This window comes from Nicotiana sylvestris, chromosome 1 (assembly GCF_000393655.2).
Source record: "Nicotiana sylvestris chromosome 1, ASM39365v2, whole genome shotgun sequence".
Lineage (NCBI taxonomy): Eukaryota > Viridiplantae > Streptophyta > Magnoliopsida > Solanales > Solanaceae > Nicotiana > Nicotiana sylvestris.
In genome coordinates, this window is record NC_091057.1 from 56858869 (window position 1) to 56874966 (window position 16098).

Genomic DNA, 16098 nt, shown 5'->3' on the forward strand with positions numbered 1-16098 from the left:
TGACTTCTTCTTGAGATTCAATAGAGAATTCCTGTCGGGAGCTATGTCTATGTTATACTGAAACTGCCTGACAAAATCTCGAGCCGGATCATCCCAAATGTGCCAACGAGATATGTACTGATCCATGTACCACTAAGATGCAATACCAACTAGACTCTCTCCGAAATAAGCCATTAGGAGCTCTTTTTTTCTACCTGCCCCTCTTAATTGATTGCAATATCTCTTGAGGTGGGCTATGGGATCCCCGCGCCCGTCATACTTTTCGAACTTTGGGGTCTTGAAACCCAGGGGCAAATGCACATGTGGGAACATACATAGATCAGCGTAGGATATGCTCTTTTGTCCGCTCAAGCCTTGTATACTCTTGAGGCTCTGTTCCATGCTTCTCATTTTCCGAGCGATTTCCTCTTGCTCGGGGCTCTTTGTAGCCTTCTCCTGCCCCGCGGTAAACTCGTACCGGGGTTGTTGAGGGTAATAATTGGTGGTGAAATGGGTAGGTTCTCGTGGAAAAGATGGTACTTGGAAAGTGAAAGATGATGGATCAAATCTTGGCCTGGGTACAGTTGGTTGTACTGTAGCCGAGGTTGGCGGTGCGGTAAATATGTTGGAGGCCACTCCCGAAACTACCTGGGGGCGAACCTTAGAAGGTGTTCCGGTGAAGTGAGCTGAGATGGTGGGGTACCTAAATGGGGTATTTGGGTAACTTATTGGGACATTAGAATTTCCACGTGCTCTAGGAAGTAACTCGGGGAAACCGGGTATGGCACTTGGTGGCTCTCTACCATTGGACCAGGCATCCTACATTTCCAGCACGCGGAGGCGCAGCACCCTATTCTCTTCAGCTGCCGCTGACTCTGAGGTTGGGATAACCGATAGTGGGCTATCCTCTGGGATGGGAATTTTTGGTGGATGACCTTCTGACGACATTTCTACACTGCCCTTAGATCTTGTAAAGTATGGGTGTAAAGCCAGGTTACCACAAACCAACCACCTTAAAAACATAACCTGGACTCAACAGTAGACAACAAACTGGTTAGTTTGAAGCAATTAACACATAGGGAATCGCATATTGGGGTGTGATGCACCTATACAGTTAAATGTATTTCTACATGTTTTGCAACGATTGCATGTCTCATCCTAGCTTTTGTTTATCTCCCCGATCTTTCTCTTGCTCTCTTTTACATTCTTATTTTCCCTCTTATTCTCTTTTCCTTGTTTTTCTCTCTTTTCTTTTTGGTTTTTCTTTTTGGTTTTCTCTTTTCCACATTTTATCTTTTATTTTAAAAATCATGACCGGATCCAATGAGGATTTCCTACGTATCACAACGTCGAGTGAATCAGATTATCACGTAGTTCAAGGAATAAATGCAAAATAAATAAAACATATTTGGTTTTTTTTTCAAATTTCATTAAAACAAAACTTCTAATTTTTCTCTATTACAAAGACTCGATCCTACATACTTGAGAAATAGAAACTAAAACAGACTCGAAATAGACTTTAGGAATGAAAATACATACTCGAAAAAGAGAAAACAATCAGGAGTACATCAGTGCCTCCAATCCTGCCTTAGGAACACCAATTGGTCTTACTGCAGGCCTATGCGCCAAGTCATCCTGGAGGCGATAGAGATCATCCATTATCTGGCAAACAAAGATCATGGTCGTGGCGAAGAACATGGACCTGGTCATGTCCTCGCACTCGTTGCACTTCATTACAATGTAGTCGGCGATTCTTCTAACCCTTTCCCTGATGATGCACTTTTCTTGTAATAATTGCCTAATCTGCTGAGATCTAGCCTCCAAAACCCGGGTGGCCGTATGATTCTATTCTTGCAAGTGAGGTAGTTCCCCCTCTAGTTTTTCCATTAAAGCGTAGCACTGCTCCCTCTTAGCCTTGAAGTTCTTGGCTTGTTTAGTCATTTCGACCTCAAGGCTATTAAGCTCTTTTTTCCAACCCATGACCCATTTGTCATATCTTTCCTTCAATTGTCAAACGAAAGTTGCTCGTTCTTCTAAATTTTTGGCCAACTTTGTTCGTACTTTTACTAGCTCGGACTCAGTCTTTTGCAAATCATCCTCAAAGTCACGTACTTTTTGCGTCAGGCTGTAGATGAGCCTTTCATCTTTTCTACTTCTGCCCCGGGTTCTCAGCTTATATTCTCATTTTCCGAACTTAGGCTCGGAGAGCTTCATTTTCTTGGACCAACCTTCTTCTTTCACCTTCAGCTTCTTGTGCCTGTAGATCGTTATTGAATACGACATTTCTCAATTCTACTTGCATAGCGCGAATGGTGGCTTGATATTTTTTCTCCTTCTCTCCCCAAGCCAACCTCTCCTGAATTTTATCATCAAAATCTTGAACATGAGGTCTCTTGATGGTCCTTTCAGGCTCAGGCTCGGGCTCAGGCTCTGGTTCATCATTTGTACAAAACCTTCTCTCAAACCATGCAGCATAATCCAGATCCACTTCTCCTCTCGCAAGATCCGGCACATGGGTGTCACTTTTCAGATATCGGCAACCATTCCAATCCCGTTGGACTAAAGCCTCAGGCAGTGTTGCTTTTGGGTGTAGCTCAATGACTTGGGTACTCAAATCTACATCTTCGGGTACCACTTGATACCTTCCCAGTTGCCTTAGAACTCTTTGTGGTGCATATGGTTGGATACTCCTCAGGCCCATCATCATTAAGTAGCCTTTCGAAGTTGTCATGTATATGACTTCTGTTACCAGAAGCCACCCTAGATTCCATTCAATTTGACTTGCCTTTAAGTGGGAAACCCAAGCCTCAAAACCTTTTGGAGTTTTGTAATCTTTTACCCTCTCCTCATGACTCATTATGAAGTTGTTCCCATCCACCTCGTAACTCATGAACTTGGGGTGACGGCGGATATGTTCGATCAACCATATTTGAAGAAGAATTTTGCAACCCTCGAAGAATTAAGCCCCGGTTTTGCACAATGTCAATGCACGATAAATGTCTGCCAGCACTAACGGAACAAGTGCGTGACCTTCCTTGGTAGTAAGGAGTTGTGCAATTCTGGCCATACGAGTGTCTATTGTCCCTTCCGCATTTGGAAAGACCATGATCCTTAAAAATGCCACGATAAAAGTGAACCAACGATGAATTTGCCAGCTCTTATCTTGTTTGTTGTTTAGCCCTTTTTCTTGTGTCTCAAAACCAGCCGAATGCCCGAATCTGAAGTATAAGAAGTAGAAAGAACAACAACCTTTGCTTACATGGTCCTTCTTCATTTATTTACTAATATTCAGAAGATCGAAGAATTTGTGCACAGAGGGAGCCCTTGGGAATATGAGTTGTTGCTTCCTCAACTCTTGACCAAAGTCAATGAATCTGGCCATTTCCTCTAGAGTAACAGAACACGTTGTGGACAGGATCCCTAAAGGTTACCAAGGCTTTGATCAAATCCTCCCGGGGTTTGATGCTCATGATGTCTATAAGGGAACCCAACTGCTTTTTCACCTAATCCTGGCCATCTTTATCTAAATCATTCCAGCACATACGAAGCTGGAACTGAGCTCGTTCTATGACAGATTGTGACTGGTTCTGAACATTATTTATTTGTGACGGGTCCTGGACAGTATTCATTTGCGAGGGGTCCTGGACAGTATTCATTGGTGATGAGTTCTGGACAGTATTCATTTGTACCCGTGGAGGGCTGAGGTTAGGGTTGACTCTTATGGACTCTTTTTTCAAAACAAGTTTTCAATTTCTAAAGAAAATCAACGGACAAAGACCCCCTTTTATGCTACTTTAGCAAAAATGGTCGTTTTTGCAAATGTGGCCCCTTCGCAATTCCAAACAAATTTTGAGGCCGGGGGAAAGTATTATATTGGAAAAACACCTTTTAGACAAACTTGCCCGTTCTTCCCGAAAATAGACTTTCGACAATTGAAAGGTAATCTAAGGCTATTCCGGTAAGAACGGCTTAAAATACAACAGAAGCTGGGTCAGCTTATTCTTTTGACCAAAGCCCTAAACTACACTTTACTCGATTATTTTTTGTAAAAAATGAGGCCGAACCTTATGTGGGTTGCCTACATATCTCACATCCGGTGAGAATCAGACCTACGTAGTTCGGTCAATTTTGACATAAAAACATGATATTTGACTCATTTTTTTTGAAACACATTTTCCTTCCTTTTTTTCAAAAATTTTGGCAGAGTTTCGTGGCATTTTTCAAATACCGGTATTTTCAAAAATCGGGTAAATTCTCTATCCTAGCTTACTCTTGGTTTTTCTATTGATTTTCTTTCTTTATCCGATCAACATACAAGCCAAGACAAATAAATGTACAAATAGCACGTAAGATGCATCAGGATGGTCTTTTCTTTCGGGTACACCTGTTCTAGATGGACCCAACCCCTGTGTTGAGTCCCCAAAGTCAAATGCACGTGATGCAAACAAACATTCCTACTAGGGATCCGGCATGAGGTTTTGTTATTCTAGATTTAAACCTGGGGATGTGTTCTAGACCTGGCTTACCCAAGCGGGCAAACTCGAGTCGAGGAGGGGGCAACGTACCGGGAGTACAAATGTCTTCCCGGCCTTGTTGCTTGCCCAACCCTATTCTATTTTGTATAACTCTAACAGAAAAGTGGGTCACGCGAACGTGAGCACATATTTTTTAGAAGACTCGGAAGGGAGGCATAAGAAGGCATTTAAATACAGTTCAAGTAATATCAAAGCGATAATGACAATTAACACATTAAGTCCACAAAATACAGTAATATCTACAATAAAGCCAAATAAAAATCACATTAACAAGCTCGAATTCTTGAACCCTGAACCAGAGATTCTAGGTTCGATCCCCAGCAGAGTCGCCAGAACTATCACATCTCCTTTTTACTACCCCGAGGAATATATGGGAGTTTTTCCAATTAAAGTGAAATTAATCGAAATGGAATTATTTAATTTATCAGAGTCACCACTTGGAATAGTTTATTTGGTTTCCCAAGTCACTGATTTATTTTAAATCCCAAATCGAGGAAGTTTTCGACTTTATTTAAAAGTCTGCGAACCAGAAATTCTAAGTAAGGGAATTCTGTTAACCTAGGAGAAGGTGTTAGGTATTCCCAGGTTTCGTGGTTCTAGCACGGTCGCTTAGCGATTTATACTTGGCTTAAATTGTTTAACTACTCATTTTTAGGATCTATGTGCATTTATCTTTCACCACTTTTAATGCTTGATTATTCGTAATTAAAGAATCGAGTTACACGTACGTATACTCTTTTCCTTTGGCGTGTCAAAAATCATATCACACGAACGTGTCCACAATTAATAACGCTTTGTTTATTTTATTAAGAAACGTTTGGTTGAAGTTGCGCGAATGCATCCCTCGAGTTACTTTTTTTAGAATTAAATTCGCGATTATGTTACGCGAACATATACATAATCACAATAATAATCTAAGTCGAGCCTAAAGCAAACTACGAGTGTTCATGGATTAATATTCTTAAAGCTAATTTGAGATTATTGTAAGGCCATGGGCTATGGAATTATTGGAGGGGTATAAGATTTGATTATTATAATTATGGAATACATAGGGACATTAGGCTAGCACGTTATTCATGTCCATTATTAACTCCAAAGTTAGAATAACCATCAAACTTGGAACATTTACCAAACCAAAATTAGATTATGGTTGTTGACCCAATCGATTCTTTGGTCCACACTAATTTAAAACACAACTTAAGCTCTTAAAAAAAACTCTAAACAATGTTATACCTTGGAAAACGTTTACTTTCAACAAAATATTTTGTTAGAATTCCCAAATATTCCTCATTTGCATGAGCGCATTGAACCGGGAATACAGTAAGACATCTAAACTAATTTTTAGAGGTCTTGAACTAATTTCAAACAAAGCAAAGTAAACAAACCAAACCGGTAGACTAATTTATGGAACAATTAAAGCATATCCAACAAAATTAAACAAGAAAAAAACTCTAAATCAAATCTACACCATAAGCAACAGATTATATCTAACATATGAATACTTCAAATACAAAATAAATACCTGGTTGTACAAGAATCACTGAAATGGACGTTTCGATTTCTCAAAATATTCAGCAGTTACACATGCAAAAAGAACGAAACTGTGGCTGTTAAAGCTAACTCTGTCACTATGTGAAAATCAGCAGGTACACATGAATCCGGCAATAAAAATTTGAACGAAAATAGCAACAAATCGCTAGAGGGATTTGAACCAACGAACTCGACGTCGACTAACACCTCAGATAGGAATCCGAATCGAAAATCAGAAGAAGCCAGAATTCGACGTGAAAATCAAAAGGATTCGAATCCGAAATCAGAACGAGAAAAATCCCGTCCGTTCACTTCCTCTGTTCTCACTGAATTTTTGAACTCAATAATGCGTGATATTTCATTCGCTATTTCAATCAGCTTCTAAATTATTTCTTCTTTGTCTTCTTCTCATAGTGAATGAATTATTTCTCTTTTATCTTCTTCTCTCATTGCCTTTCGAAGATCCAAAGAAAAGTGCCAGAAAGAAAATCTCTTAAAATGTTTTAAGAATCAAATTAATACATGAGACTTTGCTGCTAAAGTTGACAGGTCATGGCCGTCGACTCTCTTGAATTAGGGGTGCTACCGTTTTCTTAAAATGTAGATATTGGAAGATTCAAAGATTCACGGCTGCCGTTTTTTCTTCTTCTTTTGGAATTGGGAATTTTTGTTGTTTTTGAAGAAGATAGGCTGTCATTCTTTTTGTGTAGTCTAGGTCTCTTTTTTTTATTTTAGGAGTTAGGGATTATTTTATAGGGGTAGAAATTAGGTTAGGTCAAATGGGAAGTGGGTATGGGCTCAATGTTTTGGGCTTGAAGGGAGTTGGGTCATAAATTTGGGCTAATTAACTTTGGGGTAGGAAGACTAAATCAAAATATATTTTTTTCATTTTTCTTTTTCTCTGATTTTAAAATCTAATAAAATCCTAAATCAATCTAATTTGTAAAACTTAAAATTATTTATCTATTAAAACAACTAATTAATTTAAAACTAAATAAAAACACTACCTTCTAAAGACTAAAAGCTAAATATGTAAAAATGACCATTTTTTGTAATTTTTCTTAATAAAATTAATTCCTACGTGCAAATTGGACCTAAGATGACATGAAATTAGAATGTGACATTTTTATGATTTTAAAATGTTAAAAATACATGAAATGCAACTAAATAAAGAAAACTTCTAAAATCCCTTAAAAATTATTTTTGGTTTATTTTTTTGGAGTTATTTTCATGTATGGCAAAAGTTAGGTGCTCAAAGTGACTGCTATAGTGAAATGATGTTATAGGGAAAATATATTATAATATAACATGAAATATTTTCTAAATAAAATTTGACTGTTATAGTAAAATGTTGTTATAATAGATGAATGTTATAAATAGACCTGATTGTTTGTAATTAATCCTAACATAGAGATGTATATTTCATGGGAAGAATAGAGGAGACATAAACCACACTTGTTTGGTTACTTGCAATTCACTTCTTATGCTAAATAAGAATTTCATGGACCCGACATGTGTTTTTGAAGATTTCCTAGATTTGTTCCCAATATTCTTCTCACAGTTTATTCTTTGTTTCTTATCTCCTTTAGTGGAAAATTATTAAGGACTTAAGCTTTTCAAGGTCTAAAGTATGTGGTCCAACAGTAGCATCTGTATCTTCATTGATTAAGAGAAAGTGATTTGGAATAATATATTAATGATTCATTAACTTGGCTATCAATAAATTATAAATATAATTAATAAATTAATATACTTTTAAAATAATGGTGTTTAAGTTAGTTTATGCATGCATTAATTATTTTATCGAATATATACTACTTTATACCAGAAAGTATTTAGTAATTCTATGCGTTTTATACCGATAGACTATAATACCAATTGGTGCGTAACAAATTAGTGTTATAATTATGTAAGGGTAGGTATGATATGATGCGAGGCTAGAAACTCGTATTTTAGCCGTAGTATTACATTTCAATTACTACATTTTTACGTGTGCTTAAGCTCAAATGATAGTGAATTACAATTAGTACGTGTTTTATGCCTTGCAGGAAGTGATCCCGAGTTCAAAAATTAATTTGGAGCTAAATCGATCAATCTGGAGCTTTGAAGTCTGAGTAAAAGCCCAATGCATTAAGTCGGGATCGTGTTCGGAGCTTGTGTACTAAGTTTGGATGTCAAAAGAGGATGAAATAATTTCACTCTGAGAAATTGCACTGTCGCGCCGCATAGTGCGCTGCAGCACACGTCGCATCTGTGCAATTTTCAAACAGTCTGTCAGAAATAGCTATCTGAACTTCCCCACAAGCATACCGCACTGTGCGTCGCAGCGTGCGGCGCGCCTATACAAATTTTACAGAGCCAAGTCCTATTTTGCGTAGGAAAGGGTGTTTTGTCTGGGCCAGACTCTACTTGGTATAAATACATATAAAAATGCTATATTGAGGTCTTTTGACACATCGGAGACCTGGGGAAACTATTTCGGAAGGGAGAAAACGTTTGGAGCCATTTTTCGGAGGAGATTATCATCGAATTCTTCATTCCTTCAGCTTTAATTTGTAATTTGATTGTGCAAATTATTTAAAAAATTGTTACTATGAGTATGAGTAGATAAACACCTAATCTAGGGTTTTGATGGAACCTATTGGAGGATGATTTTCTTGTTATGTTAATATAGGTTTGCCATAGTATTATCTCTATTTGTTCAACTATATGCTTATTGTTATTGATTGAAGGGCCCTCAATTAGCTGTTCCTATTTAGTGTGCATTACTCAGGAGGGAGTGCATATTTAGGTAGTTGTTGAGCATCATCACTCCTAACGTATATGAGAGATCAATAAGAAGGGTTTAAAGGTCGGATTAGGGATAACGAAACCTTGGGTGCGATTTAAGTGAGCTGTACTTAAAAGCTAGCTAGCGTAATTCGGGAGAATATGTCTAGTATATTGTTGTAATTACTCGGGAGAGAGTTACGACAGCCAGAGTGTTCATGATCGATAGAGAAGACTTTGACAAATTTATAGCAAACATAGCGGAAAGGATTCTGACAATAGGGGAAATCAGAACCTTAGATCATTCCCATTCTTGCTTACAAACCGTTTATAGTTAATTCTTATTTACTGCATTTTTATTACGTAATATTTAGTTAATAAACATCCAATTTGTTACTCAAATATCTGAAGATTGAATACGTGAATTTCTGTGAGTCCAATAGCTGTGATAGATAGGTTAATTCCCTGTGGGATTCGATTCTGGACTTGTTAACAGAAATATATTTGTAGCAGCCATTTTTTCCTTTTTATAAGGAATAGTTGGGCGTGATCAAATTTTAGTGCCATTGCCAAGGAATTGATGGTGTTATTAATTACAGTAAAAAGAAGTGCAAAAATTCTTACTGTAGTCAATTTTCTTCAATTTAAGCTGATCATTGAAATTCTAACGTTTGCAGTCGTGGTTGTTACAGGTGCATGCCTAGAAACTCCTCAAGAACTGGTGAATTGTTTGAAGCATTATCAAATCCTGAGAGAGTTTTCAAGGAATTGAATCGTGCAAACAGAAAAGGCAAACAACAACAGAACTCAACCGAACATATTGAACCAAACATGGAAGACGATAATCCAAAAAACAGAGACAACGTGAATGACCCAAATGATCAGGGTGTGGTACCTCTTGTGCCAGAAGCAACACTATATGATTGGGCACAACCCACCGCTGACAACTTAGCAACTTCCATTGTAGTCCCTCAGATACAAGCGAATTTATTCCAGATCACAAATAACATGTTATATTTATTGCAGAACAAAGGACTATTCTATGGGTCATACGTTAAAGATCCTCAATAGCATCTAAAGAACTTCCTGTCAATCTGTGCCACGCAGAGGCAACACAATGTGACACCAGAAGCAATGCGTTTGTTGTTGTTTCCATTCTCATTGACAGGAGCAGCTCAGACTTGGCTTAATTCACTCCCCATAAACTTATCACTACTTGGGAGGAATTAGTCAAGCAATATTTGAACAAATTTCATCCACCCAACAAGACTGCTCACTAAATTGATGAGATATTGAGCTTTAGATAGAAACCAACTGAGACGCTACAAGAAACATGGAAGAGATTAAAGGGTCTGCTGGTTACGTGTCCACATTATAGTATTCTGGAGCAGATATTAGGGCAGAGAATTTACATGGGTTTGGTAGATAGTTTGAAAGCCAATGTTGATGCTTCAGCAGGTGGAGCATTTTTTAGTAAAATATTTAGAGAGAGCAAGATCCTACGTGACAAGATGGAACAAAACTCAGGATGGACGACAACAAACACTCTAATAACTCCTGTGGTTCACTCAGTGGTGTTAGACCTGACCAACTCCATAGCTGAAAATATGGCCACTCTACTAGCACAAATGAGCATCCTCACCAAAAAGGTAGATGAATCAGGCTAGAAGAAGCAGGTACATAAAGTTGATGCAACTAATGGGGGTTTACGTACATCATACATTAATCAACCATATGTTTGCTCGTTGAGTGTTGAAGGTGATAACCAACAATATTAGGAGAACATAAATTATGTGGCCAACTATGGGGGACCAAGACCAGGTGGGCAGAATTGGGGTTAGCAGAATCAACAATATAGACCAGCTCGGTAGCAGTACAACAACAACAATAACTATAGGGCTATGCAACCACAGGGCCAAATGGTGCCTTACCAAAGTCAACAAGGTTACAACCAGCAAAATCAGCAGCAGGCTTATCAACTACCTCCACAACAACAGACTGTGAGACAAGAAGATGGATTTTCTAAACTTGAGGGAACGATGCAACAAGTGATTGGGTCCACTGGAAAACTATCTGACCGAGTAGACTCATATGAGTCAGTGATAAAAAATATTAAGATCCAACTAGGACAGATTTTCATGGCCCTAAATAATCATCCTCATGGGACGTTACCTGCAGACACCCAAATCAATCCAAAAGAGTAGGGTCTGAAGTAGCTGATGGCAGTGAGTCTCCGAAATGGTAGAGACTTAGATCTGGAGTAAGAAATTGCTCGTGAAAGCAGACCGATGGAGACAATGGTGTCAATACCTATTGAGCTAGACAATTCAGTAAGGTTAACTGAGGTGACGGTACAACATGCACAAGAGAACACCAACAAAGGAGAAGAGGTTGTGAAAGAGACGAAGATTGCACTGGAACCGGTAGTAGAAGCAGTTCCTGAATAAGAGAAAAATCAAATCACATGGAAGAAGCGACCTCCAGCACCATTCCCATAGAGATTATCCAAGTATAAGAAAGATGAGTAGTACAAGAAATTCTTGGCGATGTTGAAGCAAATTCAGATAAACATTCCATTGATTGAGGCTTTAAAGGAGATGCCTGGTTATGCTAAGATGATGAAGGACTTGATGTCCCGCAGGTTCGACTTTCAAGACTTGGCCAAGATTACTCTGACTCAGATCTGTAGTGTTGTTGTGACGAGACCCATAGCTGAGAAGTTGTCTTACCCAGGGAATTTCACAATCCCTTGCACAATAGGCAACTTTGCATTTGCTAAGGCACTATGTGATCTGGGATCAAGCATAAACCTTATACCTCTGGGTATCTACAAAAGGCTAGGCATTGGAAAAGCTAGACCTACGTCTATGTTACTACAGCTGGCTAACCAAATAGTGAAGAGGCCCTCTAGGATTCTTGATGATGTATTGGTACAGGTTGGGAACTTTGTATTCCTAGCAGATTTTGCCATCCTTGGCTGTTGGGTTGACGAGGAAATTCCCATAATTTTGGGAAGATCATTCTTGGCCACTGGGAGAGCTTTAATTGATTGTAAGACTGGAAAACTCAAGATGAGATTAAACGATGAACAGATAACTTTCAACGTGCAGAAATCTATGTGGAGACGCAGCGAATTTGCTAATTATTCTCTAATAGATGTGGTGGATGTAGTTTTGGAGGAGGAAGATGAGGCATTGAACATCAAAGACCCTCTAGCAGCATATCTCATGAACGTAGATAAAGCTAATGGTGAAGACTTAGCAGAGTGTGTACTTGCTCTTGAAGGGCAAGGTTTTTGGAGAAGGGAGCTCGAATTTGAGCTCTTGCACTTAGAGGAAAGAAAAACTCCTCCAACTAAGCCATCAATAGAAGAGCCAACAAAGTTGAAACTAAAACCACTACCATCCCATCTCAGTTATGCATTCTTAGGACATAACTCAACTCTACCTATTATTAACTCATCCAGTTTGTTAGATGTGCAGGCAGAACAACTTTTGCAGGTACTGACTGAGTGCAAGACTGCAATTGGGTGGACCATTGCAGACATTAAGGGGAATAGCCCAGCCTTCTATATGCATAAGATTTTACTGGAAGATGGGCACAAACCTTCCAGAGAACATCAAAGAAGGCTGAACCCCAACATGAAAGAAGTGGTAAAGAAAGAAGTAATCAAGTGGTTAGATGCGGGAATCATATTCCCCATCTCTGACAGCAACTGGGTTAGCCCAGTTCACTGTGTACCAAAAAAAGGAGGTATAATGGTAGTGAAAAATGAGAAGAACGAATTGATCTCTACACGAACAGTCACAGGTTGGTGAATCTATATGGATTACAGGAAGTTGAAATTGGCTACCATGAAGGACTATTTCCCACTACCATTCATTGATCAGATGCTAGATAGATTGGTAGGAAGGTCTCACTTTTGCTTTCTGGATGGGTACTCGAGGTATAATCAGATTTCTATTGCCCCGAAGGATAGAGAGAAAACATTTTTCACCTGCCCTTATGGAATCTATGTTTTTCGGTGAATGTCATTTGGCCTATGCAACGCACCCAAAGGTGCATGATGGACATCTTAACAGATATGGTAGAAGAGATAATGGAGGTTTTCATGGATGACTTCTCAGTGGTGGGGAACTCATTCGATGATTGCCTTGTGAACTTGAGAAGAGTTTTGAAAAGGTTTATCGAGACAAATCTAGTACTCAATTGGGAAAAGTGCCATTTCATGGTACATGAAGGTATATTCTTGGGGCACCTAGTGTCAAGTAAAGGTATTGAGGTGGATCGAGAAAAGGTTGATGTGATAGAAAAGCTTCCACCACCCACCTCCGTCAAAGCAATCAGAAGTTTTCTTAGGCACACTGGTTTCTATAGGAGATTTATAAAAGATTTTTCCAAAATTGCTAACCCTTTTGTCTAAATTGCTTGAAAAAGATCGCCCTTTTGTGTTTTTTGATGACTGCAGGGTAGCTTTTGAGGAATTGAAGAAGAGACTGGTAACAGAACCTATCATAGTTTCTCCTGACTGGGAGAAGCCGTTTGAGCTGATATGTGATGTGAGTGACTATGATGTGAGAGCAGTTCTAGGGCAGCGAAAAGATAAAATCATGCATCCAATATACTATGCAAGTAGAATGTTGAGTGGAGCCCAGCTAAATTACATTGTGACTGAGAAAAAGATGCTAGCAGTGGTGTTCGCATTTGACAAGTTCAAGTCATACATAATAGATTCGAAGGTAATTTTTTATACTGACCATGCTGCTCTCAGGTACTTAATCGAGAAGAAGGAGTCAAAATTGCACCTGATTAGATGAGTGCTACTGCTGCAAGAGTTTGATTTGGAGATCCGTGACCGAAAGGGAATGAAGAACCAAGTAGCTGATCATTTGTCTAGGCTGGAAGGAGCTGAAAAGAAGGTTGAGGTAGAAGAGATTCTGGAAACTTTTCTAGATGTACAACTACTAGCCATGAGTCTCGAGGAAGCGCCATGCTATGCAAATATTACAAACTACCTGGCGAGCGGTATTCCTTATGACCTTTCCTCTATTCAAAAGAAAAAGTTTTTTCGTGATTGTCGCATGTATTATTGGGATGAGACTTATCTGTTCAAGATTTGTGTCGATAACATGATCCGGAGATGTATCCCCGAGATAGGTCAGTCTTCTATTTTGTAGGCATGTCACGTGTCACCATATAGTGGGCACTTCGGGGTAGTAAGGACAGCTACGAAAGTCTTGGAGTCACGCTTTTACTGGCTAACATTGTTCAAAGATGCACATCTATGGATAAAGGGGTGTGATGAATGCCAACGAACCGGGAATATTTCCTACCGACATGAGATACCTATGAACCCAATTCAGGAGGTAGAGGTGTTTGACGTATGGGGGATCGATTTCATGGGGTCGTTCGTCAGCTGATATGGCAACAAGTACATACTCGTCTCACTGGACTACGTGTCCAAATGGGTGGAAGCTACATCACTCCCTACAAATGATGCAAAAGGGGTAATTGGTTTTTTGAAAAAGAACATATTCAGCCGATTTGGCACCCCCAAGGGAAATAATAAGCGATGGAGGCACTCACTTTTGTAATCGAGCCTTTGCGAAGTTGTTAGATAAGTATGATGTACGCCACAAGGTGTCCACCCCATATCATCCACAAAAAAGTGGGCAAGTGGAAGTCTCGAACAGAGAAATAAAGAGTGTGTTGACTAAGACTGTGAATGCTACTAGAACATATTGGCGAGAAAGTTAGATGATGCACTTTAGGCTTATCGAACTGCTTTCAAAACTCCAATCGGCATGTCTCCATAAAAGTTGGTGTTTGGGAAAGCGTGTCATTTACAGTAGAGTTAGAGCATAGAGGTTGGTGGGCAATGAGATAGTTGAATCTTGATATTGAAGATGCGGGCACAAGTAGAGTAACGGAGTTGCACGAGCTTGATGAGTTCAGATATCACGCCTTTGAGAGCACAAGATTGTATAAGGAGAGAATGAAGATGATACATGATAGAAATATTATTGAGCAGAATTTTAAACCTGGAGATACGGTATTTCTATACAACTCAAGACTAAGGTTATTTCCGGGCAAATTGAAATCACGATGGTCAGGGCCATTTCGTGTGGTTGAAATTCACCCCATTGGTGCCGTAGAGATTGCTGCGGAAAATGACTCTCGCACATTCAGAGTCAATGGGCACAGGTTGAAACATTATGTGGGCATGGATGAGGCAAAGGGATTGTTAGTGACCCATTTGATCGAGCCTCCGATGTTGAGCGTACCTTAAATGCACTTATCTGTGTCGTGTTGCGACGTTAAATCAGGCGCTTGTTAAGAGGCAACCCAATTGTTAACCTCACTAACCCATAATTTTAGTTTAGGATTATTAGAAGTTATTAGTGTGAGACTTTTTTGGGCAGGTACAAGCATGAATTGGACATAGAATAAGTACATAATAGAGTCGGGGTGCAACCGTAAGCTAAATGTCGAAAACAAAGCTAACTTTGTGAAAAATGGCCTAATGCGCCGCATGTGGCACCGTGCCATGTGCCACTCCAGGCAGCTCTGATAAAAATACACTACAGCGCTGCATGGGGCGCCGCAGTGTGCGACGCGGCAGTGCGTAACTAAAAAACATAAAATATTTTTTTTTTGTTTCTTTTAACTAACACTCATTCACACCCCCTACTCTTTTCTCATTCCCTACAGAAGATATGCTCCATCCCTCCCCCCAATTTCCTTACTCTCTTTTCTTCTCAAATTTCTTTCCCACACACACCTCCCATCCCTTCCATTCATCATCAACGTAGGTGTTCCTCTACTCTCATCTCTTTTCTTTGAGTAATTTATTGCAGTTGAGTAGTGTAGTTTATTATGAACTAAACCCTAGGTAGTATAGTGGTGCTAATGTTTTTCAATTTCTTTGCTTATTTTGGCCATGATTGGTGCTTAACTTGTGAGGTTTCCATTGTGCGTATAATTGTGTAATATTTTTAATATGTCTTGGTGCATATAGAATAGTTTGACGGTGAAGTTGGGTGGAGGTGCCTTTATGGCCGAAAATAGGTGGAATATTTGTACAAATTTGGAGCACTTTGTGCCCTTGTTACATTGCGGTGGTTGTAGGATGGTTGATTGGTTTGGTTGTGTTGTAGTCTTGGAAAAATTAAAGCTGAAATTATGAGGTGACTTTGGTGAATACCATGTGCTTGATTAAATGTCTCAATGACATAGAAGGTGACATTGTAGCTTAGTGGAGGATAATTGTTATGCGATAATGTGA

General features: G+C 39.1%; 1 protein-coding gene across 1 annotated transcript; it reads left to right on the forward strand.

Annotated features, from left to right (window-relative positions):
- Positions 1-11359: 11359 nt before the first annotated feature.
- Positions 11360-12631, forward strand: LOC138870149 (uncharacterized). The gene has a single exon (XM_070147853.1). The coding sequence runs from the start codon at positions 11360-11362 to the stop codon at positions 12629-12631; it is 1272 nt and encodes a 423-aa protein (XP_070003954.1).
- Positions 12632-16098: the final 3467 nt, after the last annotated feature.

Bases quoted from the DNA above. Each gene is read 5' to 3' on its own strand.
- LOC138870149 (XM_070147853.1), top strand. From the start codon at position 11,360: ATGTTGAAGCAAATTCAGATAAACATTCCATTGATTGAGGCTTTAAAG.